General features: G+C 37.5%; 1 protein-coding gene and 1 long non-coding RNA gene across 3 annotated transcripts in view; one reads left to right on the forward strand and one right to left on the reverse strand.

The window, feature by feature from the left end:
- Positions 1-1,685: 1,685 nt before the first annotated feature.
- LOC148044716 (uncharacterized) lies at positions 1,686-10,742 on the reverse strand. Its single transcript, XR_015697407.1, has 3 exons — positions 10,645-10,742; positions 9,377-9,446; positions 1,686-1,868 (listed from the first exon to the last, which is right to left on the reverse strand). It is a non-coding gene; the product is annotated as an uncharacterized LOC148044716 (long non-coding RNA).
- Positions 10,743-11,157: 415 nt separating this feature from the next.
- The window catches only part of TOP1 (DNA topoisomerase I), a 60,562-nt gene continuing 48,706 nt past the window's right edge, over positions 11,158-23,013 (forward strand). For both annotated transcript variants that reach the window (XM_014061858.2, XM_087720376.1), the window contains exons 1-2: positions 11,158-11,332; positions 12,181-12,205. In XM_014061858.2, coding sequence (XP_013917333.1) covers positions 11,300-11,332; positions 12,181-12,205 — 58 coding nt within the window. In that variant the 5' untranslated portion in view covers positions 11,158-11,299. The remainder of the gene's footprint in view (positions 11,333-12,180; positions 12,206-23,013) is intronic.

The raw sequence follows: 23,013 nt of genomic DNA on the forward strand, positions 1-23,013 counted from the left end.
ATACATTCAACAGGAATAGGAAGTGACTCACAGGAGCAGATAGAGGTAAATCCTAAAGAGGCAGGGAATGCATCACTGAACAATGGAGATGAATGCTAGAGGAATAAAGCTGCACACAAGGGCGACATAACTCCTGTAACAGCATTGGGGGGATGCGCGGTGTGTGTGTGTGCCCCCTGCGCCCCATTTTTGGTCCCAGGAGGCTTCAGGGAGGCCTAGCAGGCCACGTGTGGGTACAGTTCCCCCACCCCGTTTTTTGGTCCCAGGATGATTCAGGGAGGCCTGCTAGGCCCAAAATGGGGTATGGGGGGCGTCTCACGCACATGCGCAGGGGGCACATGCACATTGTATTATGGGTGGGGTAATATGCGCATGCACTTTTAGCACACAAAAACAAAAAGTCAACACTGGACTAGACAGTCTATCATATAAAGATAAGTCTTTTGTAACATAGCAATCCTATGAGACCATGACACCATACCTCTTAGAACAAAAGACAACAAAATAGTTCTGTAACACCTTAAAACTAATAATGTCAATTTTTACTGTTTACCTAGTCCTTTTCAGGACTATTTTTTTTATCTATTTGTTTATCAAATTTATAAGCCGTTCATTTCACGCTGTGCAGCAACCCTGAACGCCTTACAACAAAACCTATGGAAATAAAAACAATTTTAAAATATAAAAACATAAAAATTACAGATTAAAAACAGGTTAATAAAAACCATGGGTTTCAAGCAAAGAGATCATTGAAACTTCTCCATTAGAGGGGGGAAAGGAAAGAGAGAGGGGGGAATGAGAGGGGCAGAGAGGGGGAGAGAGAGAGGGAGGGAGGGAGGGCTCTTCTGAATCCTACCAACTAAAATTCCTTGGGATCTGCAATAGCCTTTTTCTGCCAATATGAGTATATTTCACTTGATATATTTATTATCCTCAGTCCCCACTTGTTGTCTGGCATCCAGAGAATGGCATTCTTGAGCAATACTTCCAATGCTATGCACATCAATAACTGCATCCATCTTGTATAGCATTCTATTTGAGAACTACTTGTTTTATTGTTGGGCTATCAAGTCAACTTTGACTTCTGGTGATTGCACTAACAAGGCCATGCAAGGTTCTTGCCATTTGATATGTCCTCCTAGAGAAGAGATTCTAGGCTGGGACGTCATATGGCTTTGGACTAATGTATTTTTTTTAAAAAAAACATTCACTTTAGATTCAATTACGTTAAGTCTAGTTAATATGGTGATCTCCACTCATATATTTAATGATTCTTCCAGTAGGGTAAAAATTACAACTTGTAACAACAACTTTTGGACGTTTGGGGATTGTGTTCAAGTTTTATGGGAAACAGATATGCCCCAGGTGCTTTGGGTTGTAGATCTCTGTTCTAGATAGTTTCTTCAGCAGACTTTTGTTCCATGAAAAAAATTCTACTGAGAATTCTACTTTTGTTGTTTGTTGGTACAGTAATATTATTGTGAATATTTATATTTACTTTATGCTCTTCAACAGTTGCAAGCCACTCGGAAGATTTTAAATCAAGTGCAGTACCAACATTCTTTTAAATAAAGGTGTTTTTTAATTGCAGTAAAAGAAATGCTGCCAGATGGCATTATAGGATGAACAAATGGCTGCCCACACCATATAACAGAGAGAGAAAGGGAGGGAGGGAGGGAGGGAGGGAGAGAAAGGATGCCTCAATATTGGTAGCTGCATCATAATAAATTTTGTTTACCTGAATGCAGCTTTATCATTATCTTAATTTATCTATATTTTTTCCCATATCATTTGGACCAACAATACATTTTCTTTGGTAATACCCCATTGAAGAAGAAGTATCAGCCAGCTCTGAGGAACCGAGATGTCTGAAAAAGTACAAAAATAAACATTAGAAAAAACAACAACTCATGCTTGTGAATAGTTATGCTGTTCTGTATTTTGGTTATATAGTATAAAATTTTGTGCCTGTTCTGCAAACGCTTTTTAAAATGCAATCTTCTCTTTGACCAAGTAATGGGCCTGTCTACATTAGTGCAGGCAGATCCTTTAGAACTATACATCCACACTGGAAATCCGTATTGTTGAAGCTGATTGTAAATGAGATTTATTTCATTGCTAACTTGAGTTAGGAAGAGCACAGGATAGCAAAACCTGACCCAATTCAAACAGAGTAAATCAGAATTTGATTCATTTGGTTTTCATTTAATAACCTGTATTTTTATTGTGATTTTATTTTTGTGTGTGCGTGCATGCTTATATTGATGTTGTAAATTGCCCAGTCTTCTTGCAGTGAGACAGTGGCTAAATAAATAAACAAATAAATATTGGTGTGTTCCATGAACCCAGTCAACTGTGATTTTTTTTTTAGTAAATCGTGATTAAATAAAATCAATCACTGCTGGATTTATATTTAACCAGGGCCTATTGAATAAAACATAATTCATTTGGTTTGTACAATGTACTAAGTTAAAAAAAAAAACCCAAGGAAACCCTGATGTGGCTTGCCAGTTACTATACCTACTTGTTCTCCGTCTAGTATCAATCCCTACAATTGCCCAGAAAAAGCAGATATGGGCAAACAGTAGCACCTGTAATGGCCAATAAAGAAGCAAAGGCAAATAGAGGAGTAACCTAAGCAATAAGTCACCTAATGCAGTGTTTTTCAACCTTTTTTGTGCAAAGGCACACTTTTTTCATGAAAAAAATCACAAGGCACACCACCATTAGAAAATGTTAAAAAAAATTAACTCTGTGCCTATATTGACTATATATAACGTGTTTTTCCCACGGCACACCTTACACTATGTCACGGCACACTAGTGTGCCACGGCACAGTGGTTGAAAAACACTGACCTAATGAATAAGTTGGCTGGCATTCAACTACACCAGGTTAGTCATATCTCCAAAAGGTAGATTGGAAATAGTAACAGACATTTCAGACTGCGGTTTTGTTATGCAGGGTTGTCAAATTGGTGGCCTGCAGGCCACGCCCACCCCAAGCTCTGCGAAGGGAAAAACATTGCAAAACGTCATGTGACGGGCCGAGTTTGACACCCGTGTTATAGAGAATAAACAGCACTCCACTCAGAACCTCACTTCAGATATGTTGGGATGTGTGCGTGCATGTGTGTGTGTAGGACTGAATTTCAAGGCCAAGTCAAAATATCTGAAGTTCAAAGTTCAGTCCCTTATGATTCACTGGCACTTGATTTTGGAGTTACTACGGTATTAAGCCCATGAACGTACATTAACATATTCTATGAGGGTCATGTCTTACATGGTTAAAACATCACATCCACATACATGCAGAAGAAGCATCACTAAGTTTGATTTACATTTCGGGAGGGGGGGGGATAAGATTTTTTAAAAAACAGAATAATTCAATGGTTATTTGAGCAAGTTGGTTGGCAGGAATATTAATTGGCGATTGGGATGCAGGGATTCAAATAATAAAAAAAAAACCTGGCTGGAGAAGAGAGTAAAAGAGAAAACATGGCTTATTAGCTGAATTACTCAACAAGAGCACATGCTACATCACTATGTTGCACTTCCCACTGGAGATATTTGCTCTTGACTATAATTTGCCCTGACAGACTTGTTTGGCTATTATGCCATCCAGGATGTTATTAGCTTCCCTGCCCTGGATTTTTTATTTTTAATTAGATTGGTGAGCCATTGCAGGAGGATATTTGTTTTGCTGTCTTTGTGTCTGTCAGGAGAAAGGTCTCAATAGTCTTCAGTTGATGGCCTGATGAAATCGACTAGAGAGAGGGAATGATAAAGGAAGAAATAATAAGAAAATATACTCTGGCCAGAACCATCATCACACTCTACCACTCAAGAGTCTGGTTTTCCCGCTGGAAATAGTATGATCAGAGAAGCATTTTACCTAAAGTCCCTGTGTTATTTAAAACCCTGCTGAAGTTCTAATTTGGAAGGGTGCCTACAAATAAAACAGGATCTCTTCTTCTGGAGACATTCCTCCACAGTGGGAGGAGAAGAATGGCCTGACCAGTCAGGCTGCAAGGAAGGAGGCAGGGCTACTGAACGCACAGAGCTCCATTTTCCTCCATGCAGTATAATGCAAGCATAGCCTTAATCATTTGATGGAAACCAGAGGTACTAGTCAGCGGGTTCTGATCAGTTCTGGAGAACTGGTAGTGGAAATTTTGAGTAGTTTGGAGAACCAGTAAATACCACTTCTGACTGGCCCCGCCCCCATCTATTATCTGCCTCCCCCAGCTGATCGGGAGGAAATGGGGTTTTTGCATAACCTTCCCCTGGAGTGGGGTGGGAATGGAGATTTTACAGTATCCTTCCCCTGCCATGCCCACCAAGCCACACCCACCAAGTCACGCCACGCCCACAGAACTGGTAGTAAAATTTTTTGACTCCCGCCACTGTTGGAAACACATCTGAAATGAACTCTCTAGATGTGATTAACTATCCTGTCCCAGACAAAGACATAGTCAGATAGCATTATGCATGTGAGAAAGCCTCACACAACACCATGAATGCCATTGATGCTTCCCATTTATGCTCTGACAAATAAGCAACATTAGAAATGCAGAGGAATAGCAGATATATGCTGTGCCAATTAACCTTCCCCCTCTTATGTTGGCCTAAAAAAGCTAGTGGATAATGGACAGGAGGAAAACAATATCCAGGTCGGGAGCTGGGATACCTCTATTTGAATATACAATAAATGTATTAATAATAGTGATAACAGCAATATAGCAAGCTCTATCACAATATTAAAGCAATAGTAACGAGCTAGAAACCTTTAAAAATGTTAACAAATAAAAATAGTAAAAATATTGTTAGCAATATTGTGGTACCATTTGAAATGTTGTATTTCTTGGCTGAAAATAATCTCTGAAATTGATTTACCTGTCTCTACAAACACCCACCCACACACATGTATAAGCAGACAGACAGAAACAAAATTCTATCTCTATACAAAGGAAATGAGGAAATGTCAAATGCTGGTTCATTAAAGAGATCCCATGGTCGCTGATTCATACTGATACTAGTACCTAGAGAGGCTTCATGATCATTTAACAGCAAAGTCAGCCTTTTTAAAATCAATAATTATTTTATTGTGATGAGTTTGCATGGTTAATGTAGTAATAGTCACACACTGACAAGCAACTTGTGCTTTTACTCTGCTAGATATTGTTGCACTAAATACTATGCAGTAGAACAGTTCTTGCATGAAATCAGAGAAATGAAGTGAAACAACCCAGCTCAGATTATATGCCACATTTTGGAGAAACAGTCCTGAAAATAAAACAATGGGAAGCTAACAGTTTGAAATATAGATGTTGCTATTATTTATACTATGCTGTAATAGTGCCAGGGGCAGTATACAAAGGGAAATCTATCATACTAAGTGTTTGTTATATGAAACTATCGAAGAGCAAATGAATGCATTTTGAAATGACTGTCACTGAGAATTTACTTTAGATAGGAATCTTAAGATATGTTTATATAAATGTATACAAATAAGAAATATGATGGGGGTGCTTATACAATGCACTAAAGCATCATTAACCAATCATATTGGTGTATTTTTAATAATCCTACTGCACAAAGACAAGAACAACTTGAGTTTCTTGTAGCCCGCTAACTCCATGGTGTCATGTTTATATAGCACCTTCTCCTTGCTAAAGAGAAAAATGTTACTTACTCCATAAGTTAATGATGGAGCAAATATATACTCTGCATATATTGCTACTTGATGGGTTTAGAGAAATCTGCACAGAACGTCTACAAGTAAGTTTAGAGTAGAGTTTGGTGGTATTTGTAACCATGTTAGCCAAAATATGTAAAAATTAACCTGTACTGACATTACTATTAAAAGGGAATTGTGCCTATATAAGTGTGTACTTTCTATATCTAAACATTATGTGAAAGCTTCAATTGATCAAGGCTATAATAAGTGGCAGGTCAAGTCTATGTAGCCATCTAATATCATATAAGAAATACTGACTTGGATTCAAAGAGGAATGAATGACAAAATAATGAAATAAATAATAAGTAAGTTAAATAAATATGCTGTATGTCTGTGAAACTAAGAGACAGCACAAAGCCATTTTTAATTTGAATGAAGGTGATTTAATCTTATAGAAATAGTAAAATACAAATGAAGGTATACGATTCTAATCTATAAGATTAAAATCCATAGGTTGTGATGGTCATATTACACTCTGGTGAATGTTTGTAATGGAAGAACCAGAATCAGAAATATATATTTGGCAAACATAGGCATTAGATACATGGGTTTATGCTTGGATTATATACAATGTTCTACTTTTTATTGGAAAGAAAATACATTTTCTGTATTGAAACTGGATAATCAAACCCTGATGTGACTCAGATCAAATCTGGTGAATTTCCTGAGTCCTATTTTTGGTGAGTGCTCTACACAGCAAAGTGAGTGGCTAATAGCTCCAGTAAAATGTGGAAATTATGTCCAACATGTCTCCCAATCTACATCTCTTGATCTGGTCTATCTAATGGTATCTGGTTCACTGAACTCCATATGGAGGAAAAAAAAGTAGAGCACAAACAAACTTAGAAGTTTCTTTTTATTACAGCCAATCTCAATAAAATTAGTTTTAGCCATCCTGTTGGTTGATCTGAACTATCTAGTGGGCTGTCACAAGATGAGAATGTATGGGAAAAAATGCCAGGCCATTTTTGCAGATGGAAGAATGGGTAAGAATAGCGACTGGTCATTATTTGTTCAGGACCAAGTCTCTTTGAAATCTGTATTTTAAGCATAAATTTATTCATAGATATGTCTGGCAAAGAAAGGACTTTAAAAATATGATTTGACTGGAAAGAATTATGCAAGAAGAATTAGCAAATGATACAAGAATCCAAGAGGCCTTGAATGTGGATTAGTGGAAGTAAAGTAGGGGATTTAGAACCTGCTTGGAACAGAATAAAAAGAATTGTTACACATTGCCACAGAAAGCTATGATGTTATGTTATGCTTGTATAAGAAGCTTAAGGAAAGCTACTTGATGGAATGATGAACTGTGAGGAGTTTGAAATAGAATAAAGAGTTTTGTAACCAAAAACTATTTGAAAGGCCAAACTCCAGAAAAGGAATATTCTAAGACACCACTATCTAACAGTGCAGGCATACAAAAAAAGTATTGGTACAAAAGATAAAGGAATAAAGGCAGAGATAGTTACAAAGAATCTTATCAAAGAAAACCTGGAACAATGACACTTGAAGATGTAAACACATGTATAACTTTGATGTTATGTTGTTGTTGGTGAATGTTTTATAGACTATAATATTAATTTTTAAATGTACTTTTTGAATGTTTTTAAATTTGTTTTTATGGTTATTTTGCATATTTCCAAATTTACACTACTATACATGAGATGGGCAGCCATATAAATATGATCAATAAATAAAACCTATGTTTTGTATTAATTATTAGAGAAAACACATGATTTCATGAGGAGTATAGATATGATAACAAATTAACTCAAGAATTGTTTCTGAAGGGAAAATAAAATGAATAATCGCATTAATACATAAAGGAGAGTTACAGCAAGTAAATAAATGTAGTAGAATGTTTTCCATGTTAAAGATAGAAACATGGGTAGACCAATTTTAATCAGTGCTGGGGGAAGAGTAATGACTTGTAAGGAATTAGAATTTGTCAAAGGAAACTAAAATATTAGGTAAGTATTGTTTATCAGAAATATTGAATGCAGCAGGAGTGGGGTATCAAGGAAAGACAGAGTGGTTAAGAAAGTTTATTGAATGAACTTTCAATAAATCAAATGCAATTAAGTATAAAGGCGTATGACTTTATATAAAAACTCTTGAGATGTTTTGGTTATAGAATGAATGAAGTTTCATTCTAGGAAGCAAATGAAGCAAAGCAAATATATGCAGAAAAAGTGAATTGGTTTAGAGGATGATGAAGAATCAGAAATTGCTAAATGGAGTTTATGAGATTCTCCAAACAAGAGGTGAGAAAGATATTGTAAGCATCAGTATATCAATATGGTAAAAATAACTGCAAATATGGAAAGGATCAATATATATTGAATGAGTTTACTATAAACTAACTTTAGCTGATTCTTTTTCTCATCTTCGTGCATTTCTTTAGCTTACTAGTTCTTACTCCATTTCTTGCTCCGCATACCACTAAAAAGAATATATATGACCTATTTATTTGGAGATTGAGCATCAATATGAGCACAGAATGTGATATTCCATACCTGGCACAGAATAACGGCAAATCAGTGGTGAAATTAAAAAAAAAAATACTACTGGTTCTGTGGGTATGGCTTGGTGGTTGTGGTAAGGGAAGGATACTGCAAAATCTCTATTCCCACCCCATTTCAGGGGAAGGATACCAGAGATGGTATTTGCCGGTTGTCCGAACTACTCAAAATTTCCGCTACCGGTTCTCCATAACCTGTTAGAATCTGATGAATTTTGCCCCTACAACAAATATAATTACTTTAAAACCACTAGATCACTTCTTATCATAGCAAACAACACAATAAGGTGATCTAAGAAAGCCATTACGTCTTTCCTTTTTGTGGTATTATGTTCACAAAAGAATGTGAACACTTAGTGTAAAATCACAGTAGCAATGTAGCATGCCATCTTCTCTAGCATTACATAAACATTTAGTAGTAGAGCAATAGAACTTTGAGAGCTACTTTACTGCAGTGGCTAACTGCACCAAACTAGAAACCAGGAGATTGAATTCTAGTTCTTCCTTAGCTGGGTGATTTTTAGCCATTCGCTCATTCTCAGCCCTAGGAAAAAGGCAGTAACAAACCACCTCCGAAAATATTGCAAGCAATCCAGGAAGTCACCAGAAGTCAACTCAAAAGGTAATATGTGTGTGTATGTGTGTGTGTGTTTGTGTGTTTAGAATTTGAGGGAACTTTTGATATCAATTCCAAGATTGGAAAGTTGGGATATATTAAATAGCAACATCCTTGACAAATTATCTTCATATTGGCAGCAAAGAATAAAAAACTCACTTTGTTCTTAGACAGTTTGTTTAATCATGCAGTACTTAAGATTAAGAAATTTCTTCTAATTTAATATGGGTTTTTCCCTTCTATTATGTCTTCTTATAACTAAGAATATTTGGCTTTTTTTCTATTTTTATCAAAGAACCTGATTTCTTGAATGTGTTCTTCTGCATATACTACTGCACAGTAGTAACTGTGAAAGGGATCTTGGAGTCCTAGTGGACAACCATTTAAGTATGAGCCAGCAGTGTGTAGCAGCTGCCAAAAAAGCCAACACAGTTCTAGGCTGCATAAACAGAGGGATAGAATCAAGATCACATGAAGTGTTAATACCACTTTATAATACCTTGATAAGGCCACACTTGGAATACTGCATTCAGTTTTGGTCACCAGGATGTAGAAAAGATGTGGAGACACTAGAAAGAGTGCAGAGAAGAGCAACAAAGATGATTAGGGGACTGAAGACTAAAACATATGAAGAATGGTTGCAGGAACTGGGTAAGTCTAGTTTAATTGAAAGAAGGACTAGGGGAGACATGATAGCAGTGTTCCAATATCTCAAGGGTTGCCACAAAGAAGAGGGAGTCAAACTATTCTCCAAGGCACCTGAGGGTAGAACAAGAAGCAATGGGTGGAAACTAATCAAGGAGAGAAGCAACTTAGAAGTGAGGAGAAATTTCCTGACAGTTAGAACAATTAATCAGTGGAACAGCTTGCCTCCAGAAGTTGTAAATGCCCTAACACTGGAAGTCTTTAAGAAGATGTTGGATAGCCACTTGTCTGAAATGGTATAGGGTTTCCTGCCTAGACAGGGGGTTGGACTAGAAGACCTCCAAGGTCCCTTCCAACTCTGCTATTGTATTGTATATCAGACTCTCAATTGGTTAACATTCTTGTTAAAGCTTGGCACCCAGGACTGTCTAGAATGAGGAAATGTTTTGTGAAAATATACATAAGATTGTACCTCACTTGCTATGCACATAGGTAGTCCTCAACGTACGACCACAATTGAGCCCAAATTTTCTGTTGTTAAGTGAAACATTTGTTAAATGAGTTTTGCCCCATTTTATGACAATTTTTGCCACAGTTAAGTGAATTAACTGCAGTGGATAAGTTAATAACATGGTTAAGTTGTAACTTTGAATGGTCACTAAATGAACCATCATAAATCGAGGACTACCTGTACTTATAAGCCATATTTGATCATTACTGGACTTTTCTACTGACACAGTAATTTTTCACGTTTAAAATAATAACACAATCTGAAGTTAAATATATTTTTGTTCTTGTTTCTTTAAACATTTTTATGAGTTTGAATCAACTCTCCACCAGCAGCATGTCTGAAAACAGCACATTTCCAGCCCTGATAACATTTCTTCATAAAGAAATTCTAGTGCAGCATGAACCTTTGCACATTTATATAAGAGAGTTCATAAAGCTGGGTGTCATTCAAATAATCAAATCCAATTTAAAGTTAGCCAGACTCCAAACCCGACTTCATATATTAATAATGTCCACATATCCAGACTTTATTTTTGTAACTGAGACAGGAACAAAAGAAGAAATAAGCACCGAAATAACAAGATAGTCCTTCTACGTCGTTTCCATACCTACCTCGAGATCCCTAACAGTAAATGTCGCACGTTGAGAATTTGGCTTTTCTTAAAGTGCGTCTCCAAAAGGAAAAACGCGCATGCGTGGCGTACTCGTGCTACAGCTCATACAAATGTGCCGCAAGAAAATATCTCCCTCATATAGCAATAAGAGGGCGGGGCTTGTAATTTTTTCATTCCAAGACCTCCTCTTATTGCTTATTGGTGGCGAGTGAAGGGGCGTGACCGGATATGTAAATAATAACCCGGCTTTTGCAGACGGAAGCAAGGGAAGGGGGCAAATACAACCGGCATTTTTCGTAAATGGCGGAGAAGGAAAAGGCGTGGCTACGTGGGAAGGGGCGGGCCACCCAAGAGCTGGAGGGCGTGGCCAACATGCAAATCTAAGCATAGATATTATTGATTGAAGGAGAGGCAGATGATAGGCTGGGTTATGGAAAGAAGGGCGTTCTTATCTCGGATCTGTCGTCTCGCCTCCGAAGCTTCATTTAGCTCCGCCCCACCGTTTAAAAGTCGCGGCGCCTGCGCAGTGGATGGAAATGAGGACTTAGTCTGTTACACAACTGACTGGGCTGCTTAGGGAGCTGTGGTTTCCCTTTGGCCTCACGTCGTTCCCCCTACCCCGGGTTTTTCTTGTATACGACCGTGGTGTAGGCATGAGTGGGGATCAGCTGCATAACGACTCCCAGGTAAGGGGGGGGCTCTCATTTTTCTAGTAGTTAATATGGGGGGAGGGGGAGAAAGAAAAGGCTGTGGACATTGAGGCCTTTTCCCTCTCCCCTTTGACGGTAAAAAGTGAAGGATTTCTGATGGTGGAGAAGAAGAAAGGTTTATGCCCATAATTGAAGCTGTTCCTCAGAAAGACTGATGATAATATTTTTATATTAATATTTTCAGGCCGGATACAATCTTGCTAGGTACTTGGGGGGACGGGGATGCTACTCCCGGGTTTTCTTTTTGCGAAGGGGGGGGGAAGTCACGTTTCCTTGGGCCCTTAATCGTATTCCGAGCCTTTTGGGCTCTTCTCTGTCCCCTCCGGGGGGTTGCCTTTAGGTTGCGTATTATTCCAATAAGCCCTGATTAAACTGGCTTCCATTCCCTGAAAGAGGGAAAAAGGGGGTCCTTAAGGTGGCCAGTTCTCTATCTTTGCCGGTTACTTCCCTCCGCTTGCCGGACATGGCGGGACGGGGACTCATAAAAGAGGGCTGGGGGTGGGGGAAGAAGGTAGGGAGGTCTGAGGAAACCTGGGAATTGAGACCTACGCACGAGGAGCAATTAAAACTGGAGGGCAAAACTTCGGTTGGGGTGGGGGAAGGGAGGTGGTGTTAAAAATCGCAATTCTGTCGCTACCCCCCCTTTTTTTTAATCGTGTTATTGATGTACAAATCCTTTCGGAATGATTTCTTCCCCATTACCCAACACGTAGGTTGTTTTGTGTGTGTGTGTGTGTGTGTGTGTGTGTGTGAAACCATTCCTTGGTCCTGGGATGCCTTTTAAAACGTATTTTTCCCGTTTTTTTTTCTTTTTTCAATAATAGATCGATCCAGGTTTCCGAGCGAATGGTGAGTGCCTTTTCCCTAACCTTGTAAATGCGGGGGAGTGGGATCGAAGGTTTTCTTTCCCTGCCTCCGCTTTCTCTTTTTCTCCCTTCTCATTGCTAAGGATATTAAAGGACAGACATGGCGTCCCAGAGACTAAGTCCCGTCTCCTCGCTCACCGGCCCCATTGTTCCTATCGAGGTTCCTAATTCTCCGAAATCTTAAGACCCTCGGCCTTTCTGACCCAGTTTCTCCGTAGTGAGGGTAATTGAGACCCCGAATCAGTCTTCCTTTGTTTTTTAAAAATCTCTCCTGGGCCTCTGTTCGCCCCGGAAAGTCGCCTTGTCGACGGTCGGGACTTAGTCTCTGCGCCATTTTCTTTTTCTCTCTCTTCCCTGTGTGTGTCTTTCTCCTTCTCCTCCTCCCTCGAGCTGCCTAGAAGGAGCCTTCCGCAGTAAAAACATACGATTTAATCGATAACCATGTTTTAAGATAGCCTTTCTGAAAAGGGAGAAACATAGCTTGGTTTTGGTTTTCATTTTTAAAAGCCTGACTTTGTCGCTGGGTTGTCTTTTTTTTTTATTCATATCTCTTCCCCAGTTCCTTCTCCCCCAGGTCTGTTTCTTTCAGTCCATTCCCTTTGCTTCCCTTCCCCCTATAACAAAAGGTGGTTGCAACATGTTGCTCTTGAACAGATTCTCTACCTTTTTGAGTAAGGAACCTATTTAAGATCTAAATGCAGAAACTGATTGGGTGGGGTTTCTGTGTTAATCTACCCGAAATAAAATGCTATAAAACTCCGTGGGTGGTTTCAGAATAGTATCCCACATCACTTTGGTAAAGTTTAATAGTTGATGGAGGATTTTCTTTTGTCTTCAAAGGAGGGATAATAAATATATTGTGATTTTTTTAAAAAACAAACCTGTATATGGTATGTGAATGGGTGGAGGAAGTCATTATTATCTTATGAAGGCTTTGTCACTTTGGATAGCAAGCTTTCCCAGCTCCTTTGAAAGAAGAAAATGAGACACAAAGTTGAAATGGCATATCTGTCAAAAATGCCATGATGGTTTGCTCCACCTTTTAAAAAGGTGGTTTTGCCTTAGAATACAGCTCTCAGACGCTGTATGGTACTGGGTATTTTGCTTTCATAAAACATTGCCATATTCTAGGTAACATACTTTAACATTAGTTACTAGTGGACTCTGTCACCTACATTTCTGCTGTTGTGTAAGACATTATTTCTGATAGAAGAACAGTATATTAAGGTATGCAGATACAGATGTATTTAATTGGAGCGATTTAAAATTTTAAAAAAATATCTTTGATCCCAAAATGAAGTTCATAGAACTGCTTGAATTTAAGCATGAAGGAATTGTTAAAGGGAAGATAATCCCGCACATGAATTACATATTAATACATATGTTTAAAATTTGACTTGAAAGTGTTTCCAGTGCTCTGGCTACCCTTTTTTAATGGAATAATTCAATTGAAACTATGTTGAGTCTTTCAGTTTCTGGGTTAATGTAAACTGTATATTGGGGGATCTAACTGATGTATTTTGTTCAGGCACATAATTATCATACTAGCTCTTTTATCTCAACATAGAATTGACACCTAATAATTTGTATCTTGTTCTTGGAGGTGATTCTGGTTTATTTCTATTGGCTATTTCAATCAGAAAGGGTACACATGTTATTTTTCTTCCTATTATAGACCCAGTCTTTCCCCTCAACTGTTTTATCATTGTAATTAATAGAGCCACAGGTTTCAATATTGTTTAAGTAATAGAAGTGGCAATAGTCATGTCCTCTGTGACCTTGCTGCTAAGATAATTCATGTTTTTTTCTACTAAGCTATAGTATACACTGTATGTGTGCTATATTATACATTGCTCCTGATTTCTCCATCTATAATTGCCTACTGCTGTTAGTGTTTTCAATATCCAATTTAATGTGCCCTGGTGTTTTACCTAAAAGTTATTTTTACCTATGTATTTGACTTATGTGTGCCAAGATGTTACATATTTTTTATTTTGCTAATTATAAATTGATTTGCTAGTTTTATGCTGCCAATAACCTAGTAATGTATAGTTTTAAATTAGTTTAATTTTCATCATTCTAGAATGTTTATGGAGTTCTCTATTTCCATTTCTTTATTCTCTCTGTTGATAAAGTTTCTTCAGTTCTAAAATTGCAAAATGTTTTTAAAACTCAAAATTGGCAAGTTATTGTCTTCTTAGTTACATTTATTGAAAATAGCTACTGATTAAAACAACATTCCCTATTTTTTCAACATACATTAGCTATTCATATGCAATTACAGTATCTGTATGGATGTGATGAATGTTCAATTGATATAGTGTAATGTGCCAGCTTATATACATAGTTTCAGATTTTATAAGCTTTAGAATTTTGTTGTTGTTGATGGGAGATATCCAGGGAATCGGACTGGTATTTCAGTTTTCTCTGCAAATAAAATGAAACATTTATAGTGGCTTCAGAAACAAGGTGATTTTAAAGGTTCTGACTGATATAAATTAACTATCAATATCTTAGAGAGATTATCAGTATTCAGGTAGTTTCCTAAAATGCAATTTATGTGATTTTTATTGGATATTCTATTTTTTAACTTATGATTCTTACTTCTGTATACTCTTAAGTATTAATATTTATACTTATAAATATCTAATATTTATTTTGATTATTTAGAGGATTCTTTCTCATTCCACAGATCCATGTTTGCATCAACCACTTATGAAATTTTATTAAACATTTGAGTAAAGCACCAAGGAAAATCTTTTTAGATCTTGACCATTTTAGGATAAAGAAAGATTTGCTAATTTAGTTCCTTATCTTCTCCCCATTTAATATATATTCACAACCAGCGTTGCCATTTTGAAAGCTAATATACATGTTTAACTACATATAGAGTGTTGTTATCTCGTAGATTACGTCGGCTATATTCTGTTAGTGCAGTTCTGAAAGCACTTTAGCCATCTGCTCATGTTGTGGAACCATAGAATTCAAAGGACTAGAGGTCAACTAGTTCAGTCTGCTGCTCAGTGCAGGAGCCGTAGAACATTTCTGACAGATGACAATGCAGCCTCTATTTGAAGAACTCGTAACTTTGTTTTGCAGCCTATTCCACAGATGCTGGATGTTACATTTCTCCTTTTTAAAAATCCATCTTATTTATTTCAAACCTATTTACATCTTTTTGAATTTTCTCTTTCATCAAAATATTACTGCTACCTATTGTGTCATCTGCAAACAGCTTCCCTCATTCAAATTACTGGTTAAAAATGTTCACCAGGATAGGGCCATGAGGCATTCTATTGAATAGTTCTCTCAAGATGAATCGGTGCCTTTGAGTACTGAATCATCCAACAGTATTATCTTCTAATCCTTATTTTACTATTTTGTAAATGAGAATTTAAGCAAGACTTTTGAAGGCTTTGCTGAGGTCCAGGTACACTTTGTCTGCAGCATTCCCTTGACCTATCTACTCTGTGAAATAACAGATTAACTATATGTCAGGCAAACTTGTGCTGGATCTTGTTAATGCTAACTATAAGATTTACTCCAATGTAGATGTCAGACTGACAGGTCTCTAGATCTGTGGCTTCCCAGGTTGTCTTCCTTTCTCTTTTTAACAATGGGGTGACATTTACTCTTTTCCAGTCTCCTGGGATTTTACCAATCCCCAGAATTAGTAGATTACACTAGTAAAATAGATCCATTGCAAATTTAAAACTGCATATCATTCAGTTTTTAATTGGCTTTTATAAGAACATGTTCAGTATTTTATTCCAATGATTACATCTTTATTCTCTCTCGGAAAACCTGGAAACATCCAGTTATGGTACACCATTTGATTCCAGGATTTACAGCTTCTTTCAGGATGTAATTGGTTAGAGGACTAAGTAATGATAGGATTTTAAAATCATTACATGGTGAGCATTTGGAAGTAAATGACTCCTGTTGTAATAGTTCCATGGAAATTACTCCTTTGCAACATGAATTTGCATGTGAAGCCAAGGAAAATTTTTGAAATTATTTCAGCAGAGTTTTTTCTCCAGCTAACAAGAGTGTATGTGTTTGAATTCCTCTTGCCCTTCAATATCTACATTGTTTGCAAAACATGGCTGTTTTTTCATTTTACAAATAAAGATTTGGAGCTGCTAAAAGGCAGTAAGTCTGATTTTTTAATAACTTTTTTTGTAGTGTATAAGACTTTGTGTGTTTCTTAAGGGAATAGTAAATTTCAATTAACTTGCAATTCATTCTCAATAAACATTATTGAGTGTGATCTGATTTTACAAGATATTATCTGAATGATACCAGTAGATAATTTTCTGAGGTTTGAAGGAACCATCTAAACCAACTTTTTAGAAGTTCATATTTGTAAGCACTTCTCACTGAAGTATATATGCAATATAATTTGAACCATTTACTTGGAAATAAGTTCTAATTATAGCAGGATCCATTTCTTTCTAAGTGTTGTAGAGGTCAGCAATTTTGACAACTTTAAAGAGGGAGTAGATTGACTGTCAATGTTACTACTCAAGGAGATGATAAAATAATTTCAGAATCAAAAGCAATGCAAATTGGAGGCAAATGTAAGGAGTATATTGCTGCACATGTTCTATTTGTAAACTTGCAGCATTTGTCTAGAAAATTATAACTATAGCACTTTATTATTCAATATATGTAGACCTAACAAAGAAGGCCTTATATAAAATATATTAATCTTAGTCGTGTTTAATAAGATGGCTAAATAGTGATACATAGTAAGGATATTACAGATGATATAGATCGCTTAAATTTGTGTCCAAAATTAATATTGAAACAGGAATATCTGTATTTAGTATTCTTAGGAAATGAATTTGTTTGCAGTTTCCTAAATCAGCTAATGTTTAAAAAACCCAATTCTTTTTAAAACAAAGCATGTGAAAACCTGGTGCAGCAAATCAAATAGTACATGCTGCAGTTTTGCTTTGCCCTCTATAGGCATGGCCCAGGGGTGGGTTCCTACATGAACCGGTACTGGATCGCTCGCTCAGGCATTTTGCACATACAATTCACTGTTAATGGTGGTGTGCATGTGTAAAGGCCATTAAAAGCTAATAAGATGCCAGCAACAGAGACCGGGGAACCGGTTCGGGGGTATGGCCAGCCTGGGTCGCTGCCAGTTCTGCAACCCAAGTCAGATTACCACTACCGGTTCAGCCAAACTGGGAGCAACCCACCTCTGGCATAGCCTCTGTAGTGTCCTTTTATATGGCTTTTTAGCTAAGATTGTATGTGACATTTAGCAAGCCGCTAAGGGTTTTATCTCAGTTCTTCACATTTCAATGCAAATAATCTTAAATATAGTATCTGATTGAGTGAAAATACTGAAAGTGCTCTATGGTTGAGCTCATTAGCTAAATTGGATTATTTATTAACTCTGGTGTCAGGACAAAAGACTAGGGCCACACATGAAGATCCAATTAAAATGATTTATTGCTAAAAATCTAAGCTCAGGAATCTTCTCAACTAATGGTCAGCACCTACTTGGAGTTAGATAAGGGCCAACTGAATTCAAGGGGAGGGGTTGGACTTCGTTTGTGGCTATGTGGGAATTCTAGGCTTGTCCCTTTTTAACTCCGCCCTCACATTCTACTTCTCTTAGGGCATGCGCGCCATCGCCCCAGCTCAGCAGCTGGTCTTTGGGTTTCCGAGACATGAATGCACGCCAGCCAGCTGGTTGTCAGGTTTCCGGTGCTCTGGTGCACAAGCATGCACACCTTTTGGTTTGGATACTCTGTGCCTAAAATGTTTGCCATCATTGGCCTAGTATAACAGAAAGATTCTGTCTTTAAAAATGAATACAGTCCTTTATTTAGGACCACCCCCTCTGGTTTGCAGCATCCCACAGTCTTATGACCACAATTTATGACATTTCTGCTGAAAATTACTGTTTACTTCTGGTGTTCAGCAAAAACACCTCATAGTGAATAATGGGTTTCCTTAACAACTATAGATTCACTTAGTGACTGTGGTGATTTGCTTAATGGTCACTTCAAAATCATAAAATTGTGTTGGTTAGGGTTGGTCACACAACTAAGCTGCTTTACAAACATCACGATTCGCAACTAATGGACAGACTCCATTACAGTTGTAAGTTGAGAATCTGCATGAAAGTTTCATGATTTAAAATTGTGTATATTTGATTCTTTAACCTGTCATTGTTAATATTGCACACTCTGCTTTGGATAAAGAATACTCCAAATATGCAATAGGTACTACTCTAGGAGTTTAAGATGCCCCTTGCCTAGTATTTCAAGCATAGGTTTAAGGAACCTTGGATTTAGCAAAGCCATATGTGTCAGGCCTGGAAGCCATCTTTTACGTTGTGCCTTCAGGCCTGCAACATTTATTGCTGTGGGAAACCGGGAGGGGCATTATATGGAATGGGGTAGATATAGTCAAAATAACATTCCTTTCTCAGAGAGTCAATGTCATTTTGCCCTGCACCTGGAGTGGCATGAGTGGGAGGCATCTCCAGTTGGGATGATGCTTGGTTGGACCATGTGATAGACATGTGGGTGCTGAGCAGGGATGTGAACTTTCATTTGGTTGGGGAAAACCTGGAAACTCCGATTCGGGTTTTCCCAGATGTGCCAATATGATATCGCTAATAAAATGGAACTTCGAGGAATTTCAAGCCTTGGAGTCGTCTTTTGTTAGGGTTGTTACTTGGAAACCTGACAATGTGCAAGTGGTGCTTTTGAAAATTTCTGTTGGGTTTCTCATTCCATCTTAGATCCATTCTGTTGATAATATATCCTTGTGCTACTTATTATAGGTAATGTAGCGACTACTTTGCAATAATGTAGGTTGTTGCATAACTGACTTTTCTTTATGAACCAATTAACAGCAACTGAAATGTTATTGATAAAAATAATTATTTTAGAAACACTTTGCTTCAATGACATTGAATAATACTTAATTGTCATGTTAATTTGTTGAAGGAAACATTGGATTCATGTTCAAAGTAAACTATACATACTTTTCATGAAAAAAACATTTCTGTTCCTAGTTAGTATTATGACTGGTGTACAAAAGCATATTACTAGATTTTCAAACCTTACTTCACAGGAGGAAATGAAAATTAGGACCATGTGTGGACAAAGTAGAAAAAAATGTGTTCAGAATAATAAGATTAAATATTTTCCCTCTAAGCTTATCTTATTTTAATGTGATTACTGTTTTTTAATTTTACTAACCAGTGTCACAGTGTGATTCCTTTCAAAGTGTTTCAAAAATGTCAAGACTCACCCATTGTGATCAAAAAAGTGATAACTACACAGATTTCATTACAATTTATTGTTTATATATTGCTGCTTCCCTCAGCCTTTACTCCTGGCTACTGTCAGTACAAGTTCATGCAGTTTCCTTGACAGCATTTTCAAAAGTAGTTTGCCATTGCCTTCTTCCTAGAGCTGAAAGACAGTAATTGAACCAAAGTTACCCAGCTAGCTTCTATGCCTAAGGCAGAACTAGAACTCCTGGTTTCTAGCTGAGTATTTTTTAACTTCTGTGCCAAAATAAAAACAAAATCTTGGAAACTGATATAAATTGTCTAGGCTTACTTATAGAGTTTCTTTGCATATTTTAGAATGCTTCTTTTTAAATTTTTCTTCATCTGGGCTAAGTTTTGTTTATGAATAAACAATCATCTGATTTCGCCATTATTTCGTGATATGTCTGATTTGCCTACTGCTTATGCATATTTTCTCTTTCCTTTCCTTTTCTGGACTGTCATCTTTTGCAAAGAGATAGCAAAAACTTATCTTTATAGGCATACTGGATTCTTGAAATACTCCAAACCCAGCATGGTTTCAGATTGCTAATACATCCTTGAAAAGAAGCAATGGTTTTGTAGGTGGCAGCAAGCTGTAATTTGTGGCCTCCTGATGTGGAGAGAAAATTTCTGAACCTTTTAGAATTATCCATAATTTTCTACCATTGTGACTACAATGTGATCAGACTTTTGTCCAAGCTCTGTTAGTAGAAAAATATATCTTTTTAAAAAACATACACACAAACAGTATATTGTGCCATGATACATAAAGTACTATATGCAGAGTGAGATCAGCACCAATTTTGTTGGCACTCAGGAAAGTCATCAAGATCTGGTAGTTCTGGAAAGCCTTTAGGGTCTATTGCTATAGTTGGGTTTTCTCTTTGCAATAGCTAGGGCTGTTTATAGCTAGAATTGTTTTCCTCGGTGTGCCAGTAGCTATGAAGTTGAATATCACAGTTGTTGAATTTGGTTATTACTTCTTTTAATTCTTTCTATTTTATTTTTGGTAAGCTGCTCAGAACCTTAATGAACTGAGAAGCATCTATATTCCAGTAACAAAATCAATGTCTTTACTGAACACATTAATTCAATGTCTTTGTTGGAAATGGGTGATGAAGCCCTAGGATAATCAGTCCTGTTAAGTAGATAAGTTGAGTCAGATGTTATTCAATGAGATGTTAATAAGGTGTGAATTTGAGTAGCTGTTGCCTATTAAAAACATGCACACATTGATTGACACCATTAGAGTCTGCTGTTGATGATACAGATTTATAGACATGAATAATATGCCTATCGCATGATTGTGTTAATCAGAAAAGAGACTTGCAAGACTGGAAAAATTTACAAAATTGTTGCAGAAAACTTTGCCCTTCATCATCCACACATGATGAAGAAATGGAGAAAATGCAGCACCATTGTTTCTTTTTCCCAGAGAAGATGTCCATCAAAAATAATTCCAACAGCATAATGTATAATAATCTGGGAAGTCACAAACAATCCTGATCTGATGACAAAGGATCTGCAGCATTGTCTGACAATAATGTTCAAGAAGAAAAGCACTGAAGAACAGTGATGTGCATGGGAAGTTAGGAAAGGTGAAACTCCTGCCCACAAGGCACACCGCTTCCCATCTCGGGAAAGACTAACTGGATGTTCCACGTGCTGATGGAACAGTCTGTTCTTTTGGACAGATGCAATGAAGTGGAATTGTTTAGAAAACAGAATGCTACATTTCAACAAAAGAGCCACATCCCAACTATGAAGTATAATGGTAGAAGCATAATGGTTTCAGGCTGCTTTGCAGCCTCAGGACCTGGACAGCTCACAATCATTTACAAAACAATGCATTGTACCAAACTTTTCTTCAGAATGTCAGGGTACCTGCCAATGAGCTGCAACATGACAGTGATCATAAATGCACAAGTAAATTAACAGAAACAGAAGAAATGGTGTAGTCAAAGTCCTGACCTTAATTTTGTTGCAGAGTTGTAGGTTGTCTTGAAGCAAACAGTTCATGAAAAACTGCAAAAATAACAAGTTAAAAGCAGTTCTGGAAAAGGATAATGTGCAAAAACATTTCCAAGCAGTATGATGTAAGTATGGAACCTATTGATATTTATTATATCCTTTATTATTTTATAAAAATAATAAACTCAAGGAGGAGAACATGTATATTGATATAACTGTAAGTTAACAATAACATTCTTTACCATTTTGGGTCATGTTTTATATTGTTTTATTAAGTTATTTGTAAGTCACTCAGAGTCACTTACCTTATTTTTCGGAGTATAAGATGCACCGGAGTATAAGACGCACCAAGGTTTTGAAGAGGCTTTTTTTTTTAAAGTAGGTAGGTAGGTAGATAGAGAGGGAGAGGGAGAGAGATAAATACAGTAGGTAGGTAGGGGAAGAGAGAGAGAGTAGTTAGTAGGTAGATAAAGGGATAGAGAGGGAGAGAGAGATAGAGTGATAGAGAAATACAGTAGGGAGGGAGGAAGAGAGTGAGTGTAAGTAGAGCGGTAGAGAGATAGAAAGAGAGAGAGAAATACAGTAGATAGGGGGAGAGAGAGAGAAATACAGTAGGTAAAGAGGGAGAGAGAGAGTAGGTAGGTAAGTAGATGTTTCCAGAAGTATTTATCCCTGTGCTGGAGAAGGAAATCGCTGACAATCTGCAGCACCTAAGATTTTGTTTCTGCTGGCACAGCACTTGATCAATGTAATTCTCATCAATCAGTTAAAGCTTTCCAAAGGGGGGGGGGTTGCACTCTGCAAACCTCCCCAAAATGGCCCGTTTTTCACAAAAATTGACCCTTTTTTCAAAAAAGGCATGAATAGCCTTGTGGGGGCTTCCAGAGTGCTCCTGGGGGACAGTGAGGCTCCAAAAATGAGCAAAAAAACAGCCCTTTTTGTCAAAAAAAATTGCATGCATAGCTTTATGGAGGCTTATAAAGTGCTGCTTGCGGCTGGGGGGGGGGCAAAAAAAAGCCCATTCCGCTCCATAAGGATATATATGGCCATTTTCTGCCTCTTTTTTGAGGAATAAAGGTGAGTCTTATACGCCGAAAAATACAGTAGTTTTCCGGAGGAATTTTGCAGGATTAGCCAGGATTGGGTATTGTGATGTCCAACTGGCCGCGAGACAGAGTTAAAATTGAAGCCACGCCTCTGTGCTCCTTGTTTCTGGTTCCCAGTTTCAACTTTGTCTGGCCGAAGAAAGATGAGTTGCTTTTGGTTCCTGATTCTTCCAAAAACAATCCAGTGCCATCCTGCAATTTCCTCCTCCCTGCCTCCTCTTCCTTACCTCCATCTGATACCTGGAAGCCTCCCCTTGGTGTGGCTCATTCCCGGCCGCCAGTAAGGGCTTTAAAAGTTGCTTCTTGGGGCGATAGAGGCAGGACGCCATTACGGTGACCATTTTGGGGCCTCAAATTCCTGAGGGCCGCATGGGCTGGGGCAGAGGCTACTACGGAGCCTCGTTT

Source organism: Thamnophis sirtalis, unplaced genomic scaffold (assembly GCF_051295495.1).
Source record: "Thamnophis sirtalis isolate CommonGarterSnake01/CBP01778 unplaced genomic scaffold, rThaSir2_p1.2 scaffold_7, whole genome shotgun sequence".
Taxonomy (NCBI): domain Eukaryota; kingdom Metazoa; phylum Chordata; class Lepidosauria; order Squamata; family Natricidae; genus Thamnophis; species Thamnophis sirtalis.